This window comes from Chroicocephalus ridibundus, chromosome 7 (genome assembly GCF_963924245.1).
Source record: "Chroicocephalus ridibundus chromosome 7, bChrRid1.1, whole genome shotgun sequence".
NCBI classification, from domain to species: Eukaryota; Metazoa; Chordata; class Aves; order Charadriiformes; family Laridae; genus Chroicocephalus; species Chroicocephalus ridibundus.
This window is the reverse complement of record NC_086290.1, coordinates 47604048-47621574: the sequence shown is the minus strand read 5'-3', so window position 1 is coordinate 47621574 and position 17527 is coordinate 47604048. Positions and strand designations below refer to the sequence as shown.

General features: G+C 50.2%; 1 protein-coding gene across 4 annotated transcripts in view; it reads right to left on the bottom strand.

The window, feature by feature from the left end:
- Positions 1 to 17527, bottom strand: part of CALN1 (calneuron 1) — a 139533-nt gene that overhangs the window by 75841 nt on the left and 46165 nt on the right. For all 4 annotated transcript variants that reach the window (XM_063341827.1, XM_063341829.1, XM_063341828.1 and 1 more), the window contains exon 3: positions 7331 to 7474. In XM_063341827.1, the coding sequence (XP_063197897.1) occupies positions 7331 to 7474 (144 nt within the window). The remainder of the gene's footprint in view (positions 1 to 7330; positions 7475 to 17527) is intronic.

Genomic DNA, 17527 nt, shown 5'->3' with positions numbered 1-17527 from the left:
CCCCTTCCAACCCGACCCATTCTGGGATTCTGTGAAATTACAGGGCATGGCTGCGTGAGACAGATCATGGATGGTACGCTGTGTTTTGCAGAGGACTCTGCCCCGCTGGAGCACAGCGGGGGACAGGTTTCAGGGAGGGAAATGCAATTCAGTGTCTCCTCTTGTCCCGTCTCCTCAGCACGGCTGCACTCAGCCATCCATGGAAGGCAGAATCCAATATTACTTATGAACCTCTTCCCAGCACCAAGCTGCAAATCCTACTAGCTTCACCAGTACCAATAATTACTCTTCATTCTTTGCAGCAAGAACACATAATATGATAATCCCCATTTTACAAATCAGAGCAGACACGAAGAAAGTGGCCTTTATAAAGACGAGTCTCATCAAACCCATCTCACCGACCAAGTTTCTCAGCTCAGCAACACACTTTAAAGGACAACCGCGCTGCAATGCTGCTAGATCATCTCTCACATGTGAAAATCAGAGGACTTTGAGTACAGAGGAGAAACCTAAAGTCTGCAACAACCTGTCCACGCTTTTCCTATCAACTCTGCATTTTAAACACGGAAACTGTTTCTGGTCTGCCTCCAGCAGCCCGGGCTATTTTACACGGTTTCATGATGAAAAGCTGAAACACAAGGAATTATCCAGGGCTGTTAAGTGGGGGGAAAAAAAAAAACCAAAACCAAAAACTGAAGAAGAGGAGAGGGAGAGACAGAAGGAAGAGATAAAATGCTTTCAGCTTGTGCATGTCACCATTGTCCCACACAGGGCAGTGCAAGGTGATCTTCTGGAGAGAAGGATACATTGGTCCATGGATCACCTCTCAGCAGACCCAGAGAGGTGATTCTCCCCCTCTCCTCCTCTCTGGTGAAACCCCACCTGGAGCTCTGTGTCCAGCTCTGGAGCCCTCAGCACAAGAAGGACATGGAGCTGTTGGAGTGGGGCCAGAGGAGGCCACGAAGATGATTCGAGGGCTGGAGCCCCTCTGCTGTGAGGACAGGCTGAGAGAGCTGGGGGGGTTCAGCCTGGAGAAGAGAAGGCTCTGGGGAGACCTTCGAGCCCCTTCCAGTCCCTAAAGGGGGCCTACAGGAAAGCTGGGGAGGGGCTGTTTGCAAGGGCATGGAGCCATAGGACGAGGGGCAATGGTTTAAACTAGAGCAGGGCAGGTTTAGATTAGACATTAGGAAGAAGTTCTTTACACTGAGGGTGGTGAGACACTGGCCCAGGTTGCCCCAGAGAGGTGGTGGAGGCCCCATCCCTGGAGACATTCAAGGCCAGGCTGGATGAGGCTCTGAGCAACCTGATCTGGTTGAAGATGTCCCTGCTGACTGCAGGGGGGTTGGACTAGATGGCCTTTAGAGGTCCCTTCCAACCCAACACATTCTGTGATTCTATGAGACAGTGTACCGACACCATCCCTTGATGCCACGCAGTTATGTCACTGTCATTTATTCCCTTTCCAAAGGGGATCACAGCAAGCGTGCATATGCCTCGCTGGACAGGGCGACACCTGAGCAGCACAACTTCTACATGCAAAGGAGAAGAAACCAATAAACCCGCAGAACCCCGCTGCAACCACGGGGCTGCCCAAAGCCAGATCCGCCGCAGAGGAGCCACCTGGGAGAGCAGCGTATCTTCAAAATCTGTTTTGCCAGAGTCACTGGAGTTTCCCCCCACCCCCCGCCTTCAATTCCCTGCTCCACAAAGAGCCATCGCAAAACACCTCAGGAACATGCAGAATGTTAAATTGGGATTTCTTCCCCCTGTTTTTTAGCGCTCAGAAGGATGTCATGGCTGTATTTTCGCTACTCCTGCTGACGCCTCACATAACGTGATAAAAGGTAACAGGTAGCTCGCTTGTAGGCTGATGAAACCAGCTTCTCTTTTGCTTGATCAAAGTATTTCCTATTTGTACTATAATAAACAATTTGACACACTGGGCTTGGTTGTTGTTTTTTTTCCCTTCTTGTGTTAGCCTGAAGTTATTTTTCCAGGGTACTGAAAACCAGCTGCTCCTCTAATTAGTACACCGAGTGCTTATTTTATTCCTCAGATAAAAGTGGCTTATGTTGTAACGAAACAGTTTGACACTTAAGTCACACATTCATCTATTTTATTGCGAAAGTCTGCTTAAAGAGTAGGCATCCCAGATAAGGCAACACATTTAATGTGCCATTTCTCTGCATTTTTATTAGCATTACTGCCAATTGGAAGGATTTACAAATAATTTCCAGTTTCCAGCACATAAATACATAAAATATTTTACTTTCCACATACTGGCAGAACATTTCAGGTCATTCTCCAGATTGCAGACAGAAATGTATGCACCTCTCACAGCCTGCAATGTTTACGTTCGTGCAATACCTAATTACGGTGAAGGATAAAGCAGATCAAGGGTATAAACTAAGGTAAAATTCGACCTCTATTCCCAGACCGAAAGCAAACAATATGTCCCTATAAGGCACAGCGCCCTGGATAGATGCCCAGCGATACTGAACAACCTTCTCCTGGCATACAGTCAACGCACCGCTGCTATCAAGATGTAAGCAAAAAGCTTTGGCCTAATGCGAATCTCACGCTCCGAGGGATGGAACCACCACTCCTCGCCTCCCTTCCCCAAAAGAGGCATTTTTTGCACAGAAACCCCCTTTGCCGTGTGTTCTGTTCGGCTACTTTCATCTCCCCCATTACAGCAACGCCATAGCATCTCGCGGTAGTTCACGACAGGGTGTTTCTGAGGATTTATAAGATTTCTCTTGAGACCTGGAAATATTCCAAGTATATTCTCTTTTTTTTTCTCCCTAATTCAGGTTTTTTATGCCAACTAGAATATTTCCCCCTGCGGCAGCCGGGTTCCTCTTCACCTGGGGGAAGCACGCCTTGCAGAATGGCAAAGGGACTTGGAAGAAAAGGAGGAGAAGGCGTTTGTAGGAAATGCAGTGGATACTCCAGCCTCTGATGCTTGCCTTCCTCCAGCGAGGACGGGCAAGAATGAGATATTCACTGGGAATCCCTGCATTCGGCAAAGCCGTGCTGAGCGGGCACATGTAGCTGGGAGCACGGTCTTCTACAGGGCTGTGGCGTGTCCTCAGGACAAGGCATGGCCAAGGCTCAGGGCTTCCCATGTGCCACCACCAGCTCCCAGCACTGACCCCCTGTCACAGCATGGGAATGAAACATCTCCTGCCCCAGTGGCCCAAACTCGCCTCAGCTGTTGGGGTAAAAAAGGCCAAGTCGATGTGCAAGTCTGCGCTCAAGCTCTTGGGAATACGTGGCGGACGTCTCTGGGGATGGGAAGCTGGTTTTGGTGCTTCTTAATACAGGATTTGCTCTGAGTTTGCACTTGCCTGTGCACGGGAAAACATACCTTGTTCCATTTATGAGCCCTAACCCATCCTGGAGTCCTGTCTTCCCATTTCTTGGCTAAACTTCTCTCCCTCTTCCCCAGCCCTACTTCTCTCTCTCTTCCCCAGCTTTGCCATGCCCTGGCACAGATGCCCAGCACATAAGTAACCCAAACCTCTCTCTTTGGAAGCTCTTGGAAGCTCGTTTGGAAGCTCTTGAGCATCCTCAGCATCACCCCATGACATTCTCTGTGGGCAAACCCCGCTCATTGCACTCACTTCCATGCCGTCAATGCCAGGGTTGATGGCATCTCCCCTACAAAGGAAGGCTGATGGCATCTCCCCTACAAAGGAAGGCTGATGGTAGCACTCAAGAGCCATGGAGCAATATCACACCCATGAAGGGTTCCTGGGAAAAATCCAAGCAGCGCAATTGCTGTTTTCACTTAAGTTCATGCAGCATTTTCTAACTAGCTCCATTTTGCCTTCGAACGCAATGAATTATGAAATGCACCTTCATTTCTGCTCTGACTCGGAGGCTCACTGTGTGCTCAGCCCCACAGCCACTATCGTGGGGTGTCTCTGGAAGTTGATCCTTGTGTCATTTACTGAGCTTGGTGAGATCCTTGGTGGCAGAAGGTGACATACAGGTGTGAAATGCTCTTGTCACATCAGTTTATGCTCAGCCACAAAACCACTCCAGCATACGTTGCATATGCTCCTCTTAAAACATGTTTTGTCCAACCTGGCCATCCTGCTCCCACCGCTCGCATGTCTCCTCAGCCTGACCTAGACAGGGCTGAGCCTCCCTCTGTATCCCTACAGAAAACAGGGTTTGCAGTGAAAACCAAATTCAGACCGGCTCCGGTTGCTCGTGATTTGAAGCCCATCAGTTAAATAAGTCATGGCAGATCCACCAACTCTGCCATCCTGCAATGCGAATGCACTCCCAAGGTAATTCCTGATGAAAACCGTCTGTTTGCACTAGGTCTGTTCAGGCTGGTTCAGATTAAATATAAACCACTGCCAATTGTATTACCTCATTATTAGCAGACACTGGCAGCAGCCTTGTGTGGAGAAGCGGACGTCTGGCTACGCTACCTGCCGTCACATCGTAATTCACGTCAGGTGCCTGGGGACGCGCAGGAGGATTACTGCCTCCCTCCCGGCTTTCCTGACCACGGGGGACTCCTCCTTGAACGTGACTTTTCATCCAGCCGAGCTTCCCACCCACCTGATGCTGAGCCAAAAGCCTTGGAAAAATTCAGGACCCCTCACCAGGACATACAGGAAGGAGGGTATGGCTGTCCCCGGGAGCGCAGGGCACAACTGACATCCCCGGGAGCTCGCTGGGTTCAAGCCCTGCTACCGAATGATGCTCACGCGCAGGGGGAGAGGAAGCTATTGCTGGTTCTCGCTACGTATTTCAAGTTAAATCCCAGAAAAAAAAAATGAGGACAATCCATCGGAGGAAAAGTAGCCATAAGCCATATAATATTAATTCAAGCCGTATAGCATTAATTCAATTTGCAGGCAAGGTAAATCTTTCACATAACATCCCCCTATATGCTCAGTGCCTAAGGAATTTCCCATTACTCTGTCTTTTTTTAATGTATGTCCCATTTGACCTTCACATAGCACAGATTTGCGTCCGGCCCCCAAACCCTCTGCTCAAAATACCGCAACAACGGGCAGCTGAGACCTAAGAGCAACAAAAACACCCAGCGCAACCGACTGTATCTTTGGAGCTGTTGGAACCGTTGAGCTGGAAGAGCTGGAGAATCGCCTCCCGTCTCCGCAGAAAACACACCGAGCTTTCTGAAAGGTCTCAAACGGGAATTTAACACCTTCCATCTGTAGCCCATTACTCCACAGTTTAACTCCACCTCTCCGGTTACAGGTCCCTGCACACTAGGAGTGTATACGGAAGAGTGCCAAAGTCTCAAGTCTGCGAGACCGAGAGTCAGGGAATAACTGGAGATGAATCAGAACTGGGAGCCAAGTCCACAGCACTCTTTTTCCAAAGAAGCGCAGAGTTTCGGTAAAAGACCCCATGAATAGGCACCATGCCGAGTCTGGCCTTTGCAAAACCTAAAGAGAAATCACCTGGTCTGCTAGGAAAGGCCATAACAAGGTGCAAACAATAATTTTTGGAGAAAATGCTTTTAAAAACGATGGATTGGTTTGGGGTTTTTTTGTTGGTTTTTTTTTCCCTTTTCTTTTAGGAATGAGATCATTTCAACAACTGATCTTCTCTATCCGCCAGGTTTTGCATTACTTTGTCTCCCTGCTCCAGGGAAGATGCTGGACACCCTCGAGCAGGCTGAGAGCCTCTTCACTGCTTCCCCTGGCCTGATGAATATCGCTGTACCGTGCAGCTCATGGGGGCGTTCCGCTCGGATGTCTCCCAGGAGGCAGGAGAGCTTCATTCCTGCCTCCACCATCTCCCACGGGCTCTGCTCTCGGCAGTCTCCCCAAGGATGCTGGCGTCGCGTCGGCTTGCCAAGCATCCCCCATCAGAGCAGGGCTGCATCCAGCGCTCTGCTTTGGCGTCCGTTCATCTATACTTTGCACAGCGTTTCCACCCCTGCCTGCAGAAGGGAGGGAGAAGTTTGGATCCACATCCCAGCTTCCCTGCACTTTTCAGGCATCAGGAAAGTCTCCCTTCTTGCTCCAACCAAGGACATTTTAAAGGCAGCCCGCTCGTTGTGATCAGCTCTGATTGTAGCTTTGGAGCAGTTAAAAAGTCCCCCCTGGCTCCAGCATCCTGATGCTGCATTTCTCTCTTCCCGTTAATGGTGGGTTCTGTTTCTTTTATTACCTCTTAGTAATCGTTTGACGAGCTCTCACAGCAGGACTTTGCTCAAAATTATTCCACCCTTCTAAACTTCTCCTTCAAAAACCATCAACACTTCATTACGACACAGCACAGCTCCCATCCACAGCATCTTTTACTCACAAGGAGCGGTGAGGCCACAGGACTGGGGGACTCTGCTTGGTCGGGCGCTCAGGTCATCTCCCAGTAAGTGCCACTGGGCCAGATGCTGCCCAGGAACGCAAAGAGAAAGGTAAAATGGCCTTGTGAAAGACTGTTAGCAACTTTGCAGAGAAAGGTTGCAAGAGATGGTCTGTCTTCACCCCGCTGGGCCAGCTGGGCAAATAAGAGCTATCCCTTGCGTGGGTCGCCTGAGGGGCAGGTTTATCTACGGGAGGTTGATGGTTTACAGTCACAGAATCACAGATCATCTAGTCCAACCCCCTGCCAGAGCAGGGTCACCCAGAGCAGGTGGCACAGGAACGCCTCCAGGCGGGTTTGGAATGTCTCCAGAGATGGAGACTCCACCACCTCTCTGGGCAGCCTCTGCCAGGGCTCTGCCACCCTCACAGCAAAGAAGTTCCTCCTCATGGTTAGGTGGAACTTCCCATGGTCAAGTTTGTGCCCGTTACCTCTTGTCCTGTCCCCGGGCACCACTGAGAAGAGCCTGGCCCCATCCTCCTGACACCCACCCTTTCAGTATTTATAAGTGTTGATAAGATCCCCCCTCAGTCGTCTTTTTTCCAGACTGAAGAGACCCAAATCCCTCAGCCTTTCCTCATAAGAGAGATGCCCCAATCCCTCCATCATTTTGTTGCCCTATGCTGGACTCTCTCCAGCAGTTCCCTGTCTCTCTTGAACTGGGGAGCCCAGAACTGGACACAGTGCTCCAGCTGTGGCCTCCCCAGGGCAGAGCAGAAGGGGAGGATGACCTCCCTCCACCTGCTGGCCACGCTCTTCTTGATGCCCCCCAGGATGCCATTGGCCTTCTTGGCCACCAGGGCACACTGCTGTCCTCTCCTTGCTGTGGTGAATGGCAACACAAGCACCTTCCTCTCCAGACCTTCCTTGGTGACCGCAAATTATTTGAGCTAAAAAACATGGGCCGCAATGCACTGGGAAAGCCCCTCTCCACCAGAAACAGAGAAGAACAGCAGTGAGGACTTACCATCCATGTCAAGGCGTTGCATGATAATCGCCAGCTCCACCTCACTGGGCATGTATCCCAAGGAACGCATCGCCATGCCCAGCTCCTGCTTGGATATAAAGCCATTCCCATCCCTGTCCAGCACCCGGAAAGCTTCACGGATTTCTGTGAAGGAGAAGGAAGAAGAGGAGAGTTATTACGGTGGAGGGACTCCCACGGACTGAGCCTCCGAAAAAGTCACTTCTTCTCAAGGAGCCCAGGCCAGGACCTGAGTGCTCTTCTCCGTGCCTCAGTTTCCCCAGCCCCTGGCAACGGCGACGTTGCTCCTCGATACAAGGAGATCTCAACACAAAAGTGCTCACCCGACCGCCAGTGACTATTCCAGCACTAAACCGTCTTGCTCCCAGAATTAATTCAAACGGCACCAGCGAGTAACGCTGCTGCGAAGAGACTGGGTCAGATGGACAAAGCATGGTCAACGCATCTGAACTCGAGACACGGAAGCAGCACGTATTGCCTTTTCTAATGTGAATGCTGTATATTTGATCATTTCAAGGCAGTGTAATCATGATGCGTTCACACACACGCACGTGTGTGTGCCCTCACGCATGCGTACCTCTGTACGCACGCAGATACAACCGCACCCGCGCTCAGACTGTCTATTTTCTGGGCTACAAATCCCGTGCAAAATGATTTATTCATTACGCATTGATCTCCATTTCTTTCTGCAGTGTCTGCCCTGGACCGCTGCGGGTGAACCATCCCGATTTACAGCAAAACCTCCCTACTTGGGGCTGCACACCGAACCCCCGCCCCAGAGCCTTCCCCAGCAGCCCTTCCCCGAGCCCCTTGGTAACGGCGCGAGGCAGAACCACTTCATGTCACATGGGCAGAGCAAAATCTGTTCTTTCTCCAACAAAACTACGAGAACAGGCAGAGCTGGGCGCCCGTTGCCTCCCCTGCGGGTCCGGAGCTCGGCAGCCAAAGCCTGGATGCGCACGGTTCTCCCTTCTCTGATAAATGCGGATGTACATCTTTGAAACCATACCCGGGCAATTTCCATCTCTCCCTCCGCTTCATAGCTCTTCTCTAATTTAGAACCGACGTACAGCCTCAGATCAATAAAAATGCTGACGGCATCAAAGGAATCGCCTCCATCATTCTTCCTCAGCCTGGCCCAGCGTCTGACATCTGACTCTGTTTTGCTTTTTAAACCTGGCGCATCCCTCTCCCGCCTCTACCACCCGCTCTCCGCCGGGGCAGGACCCACCGGCACCCGCCGCCTCGACGGCTCTGCACCTTCCCCGCTCCCCACTGACCTCTCAACGTGATGCCCCACCACCAAACTCCCCAGAGCTGACTCTTCCGAATGCCAAACAGAGAAAGCAGGACGTTTCAGCTGGCTGGGAGCCTGTTTACTTGAAAGGGTTCGGTTGGAGGTGGGGAGAGAAAAAGGCGCCAGTTTCTTAATTTTGGTTTAAACGCTCTTTGCCCCATGCTGTGGAGAGGAAAACTCAGGAGGCTTTATCATACCTCTTTTGGGAATGAGGATACATGAAAAACCAGCTGCTGGGGCCCGCTGCAACTTTGCTCAGAGGAGTTTAATCTTCATGGGAAAGGATTTCATTGGAGATGTGGGAGGGAAAACTCAGGTTTTGGGGGGAAAAAAACCCCAACTAATTAAAAAATACTCTATCTTCTATCAGGAAAAAGTCTATCCAGCCCTGGGTAGTTGAGGCATTAAGCCTCGGATGAGCAAACATCCTCGGTCCTGCCGTGGGCTCCCAGGACATGGGCTGCCTCTCCCTCTGCTCCCAGGGGCGAGGGAGGCACCGGCCCCTGCAGCGCGGCCACGGGAAAGATGGTCCTCGCTCCTCCCGGGAAAAAACCGGGAGCATCAAAACCCACCAGGAAAGGGTTTCGGTGATGTCTTTCCTAACAGGTTATTTAAAGCTTTACAATTCAAAGGCTGCTTTCTAAATCGCCTCACATCAAAGTTCGCCACCTCCCTTGACAACACCAGCGAAGTCTGCTCCAATTTCCGTGTGCCGCTCTCCGCCGCGCGTAATACCCTGGTGATGTGCCGGGGCCGGGGCACCTCCGTGACCCACGGCTCCATCTGCACCACAACTGTGGTTATCTTCATGAGATACGATCAATTTTTAATCCAGCCAAAGAGCCCGCTGACGCAAAAAAGGGAAGATCCTATTAATTCCAATTAATATTGGGCCAGATCTGCAATATCGACACTTTGGGCTCAGGTATGCATCAACCGCTGCCTTCTTTAAACTTAAACGCTTCACCGCCGCCAGCCCAAGCTGCTGTAAGCTCGGTGGTACGAGAAGACGGTGAGGCTGCTCAAAGCAAGCTCGGCTGGAAGTATCGGTACATAATGCAAAGAGCCTTTGGAGTAGGAACGAATCCCATTAGACGCCGCCAGCTGTAGTGAAATCTATTTTCATACGCTGTGCTGAAAGCTAAAGTGCAGTAAATATTACATCGAAATCAATTAATTTTAAAATAAACTTTTGACAGCTGAAGACGAAAGAACTAAAAATACTGCAGGGAGCCGAGAAAGTTATTGTAGAAAATAAAATAAGAGTCTACCTTCAGAAAAGTTTACACGCGACATAGACGGATCCAAGTTACGTGAATAAATGACGCCTGTACAGGGGCTCCGCTGTGGGATACCTGAATGCCAAGGTCTGGCGAGCATCCTCTCCAGGCACACTGGTTTCAGAAGGCGCGTTTAACAGCACCGCAACCTTTGAGCCCCGATCGGAGGAGAAAACCCCACACGTTTGGGGTCCAGCTCTGTTCCACACCTCTCAGAAACCTGAACTTTTGACCAAGCCACAAACATCCTTCACGCATCAACTCCTGACCCCAAACAGAGCTTTTTTCACTCATCGCTCTATAAATACCACTTGTGCAGAGGTGTATTTGAAGAGCTATTTATAGGTTGAACACCCTGTACACGAAGCAGCTCTGACCTCAGTCGGTGCCTCCTCTTTATCTTGCCACGTAACACCACCTCCTTATCAGCTTTTCCCTATAGTGACCCCTTCCCTTCCCCTCCGACGTACTCGCGGGGGCTGCCCTGCGCAGCACGGGGCTGAGCATCCTCCCTCAACGCAGCCCCACCAGCTCTTCCCAACGGCTCCGCCGAAGAGCTGGTCCCAAAGAGCGGTCCCTGAACGCGTGGCACCCTGGCCGGCCCTCACCTTTATTTCCAGCTGTTAAATTTCATTAGCCAAAGCTAAAAATACAACAGCACTTTCCCCATATGACTTTCCCAAAGAAGTCGCCATGGCAACTGATGCTCCTGGCTCAGAACTGGGAGCGGATGTGGTCCACGGAGTAAATCTCTCAGCAAAGATGTGGCCAGGGCTCGGGAGAAACTTTTGAGACCTCTTCCATTTCGGCTGGAAGCTGCTCTGCATAGGGCTGCTTTACCTAAGAAAAGCAAAGCCCTGTTTTGTCTTTAAAAGAAGAGTTTTGGTTAAGATAACGGGGGGGGCGGCGGGCGTCAAAGCGATGCTGCCCCAGCAGCTGCCGTTCGCCTTGCCCAGCCTGGCTGGCAGCAGCCCTCCGCACCAAAAACCGCACGTCTATTCGGATTACACCTCCCTTGGGGCGTTTGCAAACATTAATATTTATTCCCCTTCCCGCTGTATACCATCTTCTGCTTGCTCTCGGATATAAGGAAGGTGACGCAGAACTATATTAAGAGTATAAAAGGGAAAAAAAGCAGAGGAAACTACAGAAAGATTTAGAGAACAGAAAGATTTAGAGAACAGAAAGTAGCCCATTTTGCTGGTGATGGCCCTGATTTGAGCATCAGGAAATGTCACTTCTCCTCAAGGAGCACAGGCCAGGACCTGAGTGCTCTTCTCCGTGCCTCAGTTTCCCCAGCCCCTGGGAACAGCGACGCTGCTCCTCGATACAAGGTGACACCAACACAGAAGTGCTCACCCGACAGCCAGCGACGATTCCAGCACTAAACCGTCTCGCTCCCAGAATGAATTCAAACGGCACCAGCGAGTAACGCTGCTGGGTCAGATGGACTGTACACGATGCTCAGCACTGACCGGCGTTCAGGTGAAGGAGGGGAGAGACGGGATCAGCACCCTAACTAACGCCTCGGTGGATGACCTCAAAGAGGGAGCAGCCACAACATTAATTAAATTCACAAATAACGCCAGGCTGGAAAGGGTTGGCAGGACAAGAAGTCCTGCGAGAAGGAAGGGGCGCCGTGCGAGCGGGCCAAGGTTTCGGAGCAGAAGCTGAGAGCCAGCAGGGCCGAGGCAGCGAGCTGGGTCCGGAGACACGTTTCTCGGGGAAGTTTAGCTCGGTGTTTTTCCCCAGGTGAGGATTTATGTTCCACGGGAGCTGAGAGCGCAGCACTCATTTCTCAGAGTCATTTGAGCATTCAAAAGCTGCGGGGGGGGGGGGGTGGGGGGGGTGGTGGTGTTTGCTTTTAATTCCCAGATATAAGGAAGGTGACACTCCTCTGGGAAGGGAGAAGGGAAGAATCAAGGAAAAGGATGATTTTTTTTTTTTTTTAATTTTAATTACTTTTCTGAAGGGCACAAAGCAAGACCACTGTCAGAGCCGGACCCAGCCTAGAAAGTCATTAACTCTCTCCATCTGCACCCAAAAAGATGCAAAAGACCACGTCCTCTCCCACCCGCTCCAGCCCTTCCCTCCAAAACTCCTCTCCCTTCGCACCCCCGCCCTTCCCCGGCTCATCCCCCCTTCAAAGTTGAGTAGCAGGTTTCTTTACAGATGATTTTCCCCTCTGACTGGTAACTAGAGGCAACCATCATTATTTCTTGGGTTTGCTTCCTGAAGGAGAATGAATCACGATTCCCTGGGAAATAAATCCAGCCCAAGCCATCGGTGTCCACAGGCCACCCTCGGGCGCCGCCGAGGGTTGGGGGTTATTTCACTGGGTATAAATACCACCATAATAAATGTTGTAATTACACCCTAACTACCACACCCAAAGTGTGGCGCCGTTACAATCAGAGCCCTGTATGGTTATTTTCATCAGGGTAAGAAGAGAAGAAATACCACCACCCCAAATCTTGCAAGTCATCTCATTCGCTTAATTGCAGGTTTGGGCACCAAAGTGCAAACTGAATGATCTAAAAGCTGCAAATAGCACGTCCTTGGGTGAACCGTTAAGTGAGTCTCGTAACTACTATGTCTGTTTAAAAAAAAAAAAAAAAAAAAAAATGGAAATTTCCATCCCTCCATCTGCTATTCTTACGCTTGGTTTTTTGTGGGTTTTTTTTTTGCTGCGAATTGCAACAAAGCGTCGAAGTATCTACATTTTTCACTTAATGCAAACGCCTCTCCCCCCCTTCCCCCCCACTCCCCGCAACATATTCCGCTTGAAAGTGTCAAAATATTTCACTTGGTTATTCTCAATCGCAGCAAAACAGTTCTGCGTCCCCAGATCAAACTCCTTCCCTGCAAGCCGGAGCCGTGTCGACCCGAGCGGCGGCAGCGTCTTGCCGAGGTTCGGGCACCACAGTCCCGCCAGCGTCACCAAAACCACGCGGCGGGAAATGGGGCACAAACACCCCCGGATTTAACGGTGGCCTCAGCGCTAGGGCAGCTCGGAGTGACGCGGTTTTGCCGGCTGGGCAAAGCAAACCGGCGCGAGTCTGCTTGACGGAGTATCTCAGCTCAGAGAGGTCTGCCTCAAACCAAAGTGCCTCCTCTTGTTTTTCCTCACAGGGACTTTTTCACGCGTAATTTGGCAGATTTTTTTTTTTTTTTTTTTTTTTTTTTGTCTTCCCTGGGCAAAAATGGTTTGTGGAAACGACATTTCCTGTGGTCGCGTTCCCAAACACATTTAACATTTGCCAAGCAACCTGCAGGAACACGCCATTACCGTAAAAACACACGACGGACAGGCTGGCTGCTGCTACCGGACACTCTCTTAAATTGAAGCTTTTAGTGCAAACAACAGGGGCAGGACTGGGAATACTGGAGGACACTTACTCGGAGGGCTGGCGGGGAAACAGCGCTCTGACGCCTTCGCGCAAGGCTGCTCCCTGGATGTGCCTGCATCCCCTCTGCGGGGGACCACAGGGGCCCCGCGGCATCGCACGGAGCCCGCAGGGAGGAAGCGTGGTGCCGAAAGCCAGCTGTCAGAAGAATCTGGCGAAACAACAACTTCCACTCTTCCCTATAAATTTCCCTACAGTAGCCAGAATTTCACCCAGGAGACTAGCAGGGCTCCCCTTCAGCTCCTCCCGACGCCAACGCAAGGATGCGTGGGGTTGGAGATGCCGTGCTGTGGCCCTCACCATTAAATGATGCAGAATAATCAAGTTTCCAGTGCCTGAGAAAGGTACGGGCTGGTCCTGAGGGGTGAGGGATGAACTCAAGATGAAAAAAGCAAGGAGGAGGCCGGAGAGGACGCAAATGGCCAGGCTGCCAGGCGAGAGGAGAGCAGGGCTCGGCTCGTGGAGGTGCTTTGATTTCCATGGGCGATGCGCACGGAGGGGACACCCCCGGGACAAAGAAAAGCTATTTCAGGTGAAGAACAATATTGGTCTAAGAATAAATGGATATGAGCAAATCCAGCCTGACAATTAGAAGAAAATTTCAGAGGTGAGCAACGACTGCAGAATTTCAAAATGGGGCTTCACCCATTCTGGGCAGCTTTGGTTTCTGTGACCAAGTCACCTCTAGGAGTAGGAACCGGCTTCAGGGACCTCTTCCAGCCCATGCCCCTACTCCTCAGCATGCTAAAAAAATTTTAACTCCAAGGATATCGGTCCACACTGCATCAGTCAGCATAAACCCAAGGTGATTTCACGTTAATTCTTACATGAGGGATCATGTGCTGAGGTGTATCCTCTGCCGACCCCCAGCTTGAAAACTGTGTGCAGATCTCTCGTTCTCCCGACGTATTGCCACATCCCTGGCTCTGGGGTTCCACCCTCTCAACCAAACAGCTCACGACGTGAGTCTTTTTGTGAGCATCCACAGTCAAACAAGTCATCAGCAACGGCAGCATTCGGATGGGTGTTGGCGGCACGTGTCTCATTTCCGTTCATTGCAGGGAAAGCACCTTTTTAAAGGTCTCAGCATTTTCTGCAAGACTACACTGCCTAGCACCGTCCTGCAGGAGACGGATGTGGAGCCAGCACTGCACCTCCTGCCATTCCCAGGGGGGCATTTTGGTCTCTGGGCGCAACCCATGGGACCCTGTGTGGCCGCAGGCACGTTGGGTGGGGTATTCCATGCAACCATCAGGAGACACCCTTCTTTTGACTTGTTCCACACACAGAACTCCGCAGCTAAGAGAAAGGAGAGGGCTACGTACCTCCGAACACACAAACTGGGGTAAAATCTGTAAATTCAGAGAGTTCTACGAGATCTACAAGATCTCCTCTTGTGCTTCTCTTGTTCTTCTCCTGTCATGGATTATTGAGCTGCTGGAAAACACCTTGCAAACACCTCAGAGGTCCACGTCTGTTTACCTCAGGCAGCCGCAGCTCGGCCACCTCACGCTGGTGGTGAAGGCCACTTCTGCCCTTGCTTGGACCCTGTGCTGGTTGGGCTTATGGTCCTCTCCAGCTCTACCCTCTGTGATGGGACTAAGGTGGGCAGTCAGGCTCGGGGCTTTTGTGAGGCTTTCTGGAAGTGTTGTAACCCAGGATTTTCAAGGTAGGGTAAAAATTCATCACTCATTCATGATGGAAAAGAAATAAGGAAAGAGAAAAAGAAATAAAGACAGAGGAAAAAAAGGGGAAAAAGGGGGGGGAAGGGGGTGGGAAAGGGAAAAAAGAAAAAGAAACTCCTAACAATGAAAGATCACCCCTACGAAAGAAGATAAATTCAAATGCACGCTACAACTTTTGTTTACAAGTTCAGAATCTGCTACTTAAAAGGTGAATAAGGAGAGAACAGATTTCCACTCTTTTCCGAAGAAACCTCAGTGCCCTCTTTCACTAGTTCTTCTTATTAGGAAACAATCTTTATCCTTCCCTCATCCTTTACATTTTCATGAAACATTACATTACACGACACATTTTTCCCCTCCCACGACACCACACCCCTTCAGAGAACCTCCTGCCCAGTACGTATTCTCCTGGGAACAGCTGAGCCGCATAGCAAATTGTTTAACTTCACAACATATTTCTTTTTTTAAGCTGCCTAGACATAAACCTGTAATATCTGGGAGCTGCTTATTTAGTTTATCGACATCAATACTCCATTCATCATCAGAAGGGAAACATTTGCTGGACATAAATAGGTAATGAGCTTAAGCCCCTACCCTGGAGCATCTCGGAGAGCGAGAGCTATTTGATTCAAGATTGCTTAGGGGACGACTCACATTAATGTTGAAGAGATAATGGCTGCCCATCTTTTTTTTTTTTTTTTTTTTTAATATATATAATTTGCATCCTGTACTGATTTACTGCTAGAACAGTCTTCATACATTTCTTACCAAAATGGGAGTTTCGGTCTGCAGACCCACCTGGCGATAACTGCGCAGGAAATATAACCTCTCCCATCATTTGGAGCTCTTTCCCTAGACTTTGCAAAGGTGGCTTAATTAGACTTTGAGCACTCTCTGTTGGAAATTTACTGCCCAATATTCAAACGTAGGTACCTGCCATTTAGAATAATGTCCTCGAAACAGCTATGCAGAGACCCATTTGTTACGAGCATCTCGAGCACGCAGAGAGCTGGCTCTGACAAAGATGATAAGTTGGCATCCTTCTTCCCATGGCAAAAACGACCCTCCGGTCAGGACAGGCAGCGTCTGTGGCAAGTTTCACTGGAGTTTGATTGCTTTCCCAGTCCCTCTGCCTTTAACTTCCACATGGCTACCCAGTGGCACGTTAAACCCAGCTTAATACGTCCCTACAATGGTTATAGTGAGGACCAGCGAAGCATCTCGGTCCCTGGCTCAGGACTGATGGGATGAGCCCACACACCTGTAAGGCCCCAGCAAGACATTTCTCGTTCCTCTTCCACCGACTCCTCCAGGTGGTACAGGAGCAGCACCATCAGCATCCCCCCATTCCCTTTCCAGTCAGCACATTTATCACCTGGTCCATATTCCCACTAATTGTCTCTCCAGCATCACCACCCAAGGTGAGGGAAGGAAGGAAGGACGGACCCTTGGAAGGACCACACTAGACCTATGATTTAATGCTTTTCAGTTCAAAGCTGCCTGTTCCTGTGCATTTTCTGTTCCCAAGTCCCAAAATCTACTCAATCCTGGAAAAAAAGACAGTTTTTCTCCTTAAAAATCAGTGACTGTAACACCTAAGTTGCATGCTTCACTGAGAGCATGCCTTGTGAAGAGGAGCTTAGCAGAACAAATCTGACTTGGATGCACCCTCTCCAGCTCTCCCTCTTCACCATTTCAAGTCTCAGGAATAGGAGCTTTGTCCTGCAAAACAAAAATCCTGGCTCAAAAGGAAGAAAAATGCAGAGCTAGGTTTGTTTTGAAAGGAAATTTTCTGGGAAGCGCTCAATAACGCCAGAAATGTCATCTTGGTCTAGAGTGCCAGAAATTACAATTTCTGCTATTTACTCAGAGAAACCCAGACTCTAATGCAGGGAAATTAATTCTTATTTTTCCCTTGCTTTGAGCCAGTTTTTCCCCTTATTTTCACTTTCAGTTGCACAGTAAAAATGGGTACCTCTTTATCTTCTCCGGCTGACAATCACTATAGTCCTCCAAACTCTGCTGAGCACTTTTACCTCCAGGTGGTCTTCGTATACCCACAAATCCCTGAGAAACCAGTAACAGCCTGCCAGAAGAGCCAGGCCGTACACCTCACACCGCATTACCGGATGCGGCACCAATGCTCCGCCGCCTCTGTCGACACCTATCAATTACTGCAAATTCCCTTAGTTTCCCAAACAGACTCAAAATTGTCATCAGATAAGGATGAACGCTTTGAAGAACAGACAATACTGAAGGTTGGAAGCTCTCGGTGATGCAGACAGATGGGAGAGCTCATGCCAGGAGAAGGGAAAAGAACGGCAGCGGGGAGGAGGGATGGAGGCAGGAGGGATGCAGGGAGGCAGGAGGGACGGAGGCAGGAGGGACGTGGTGGAGGCGCTGCCCGAAACGTGAGCTCTGCCGGGTGCTAAATTACAATCCTGCGCTTGGTTGGGTTTTGGGCAGCTCGGCTGCGCACTGCCTCTTCCTCAGCCTTACGGCAGCCATCA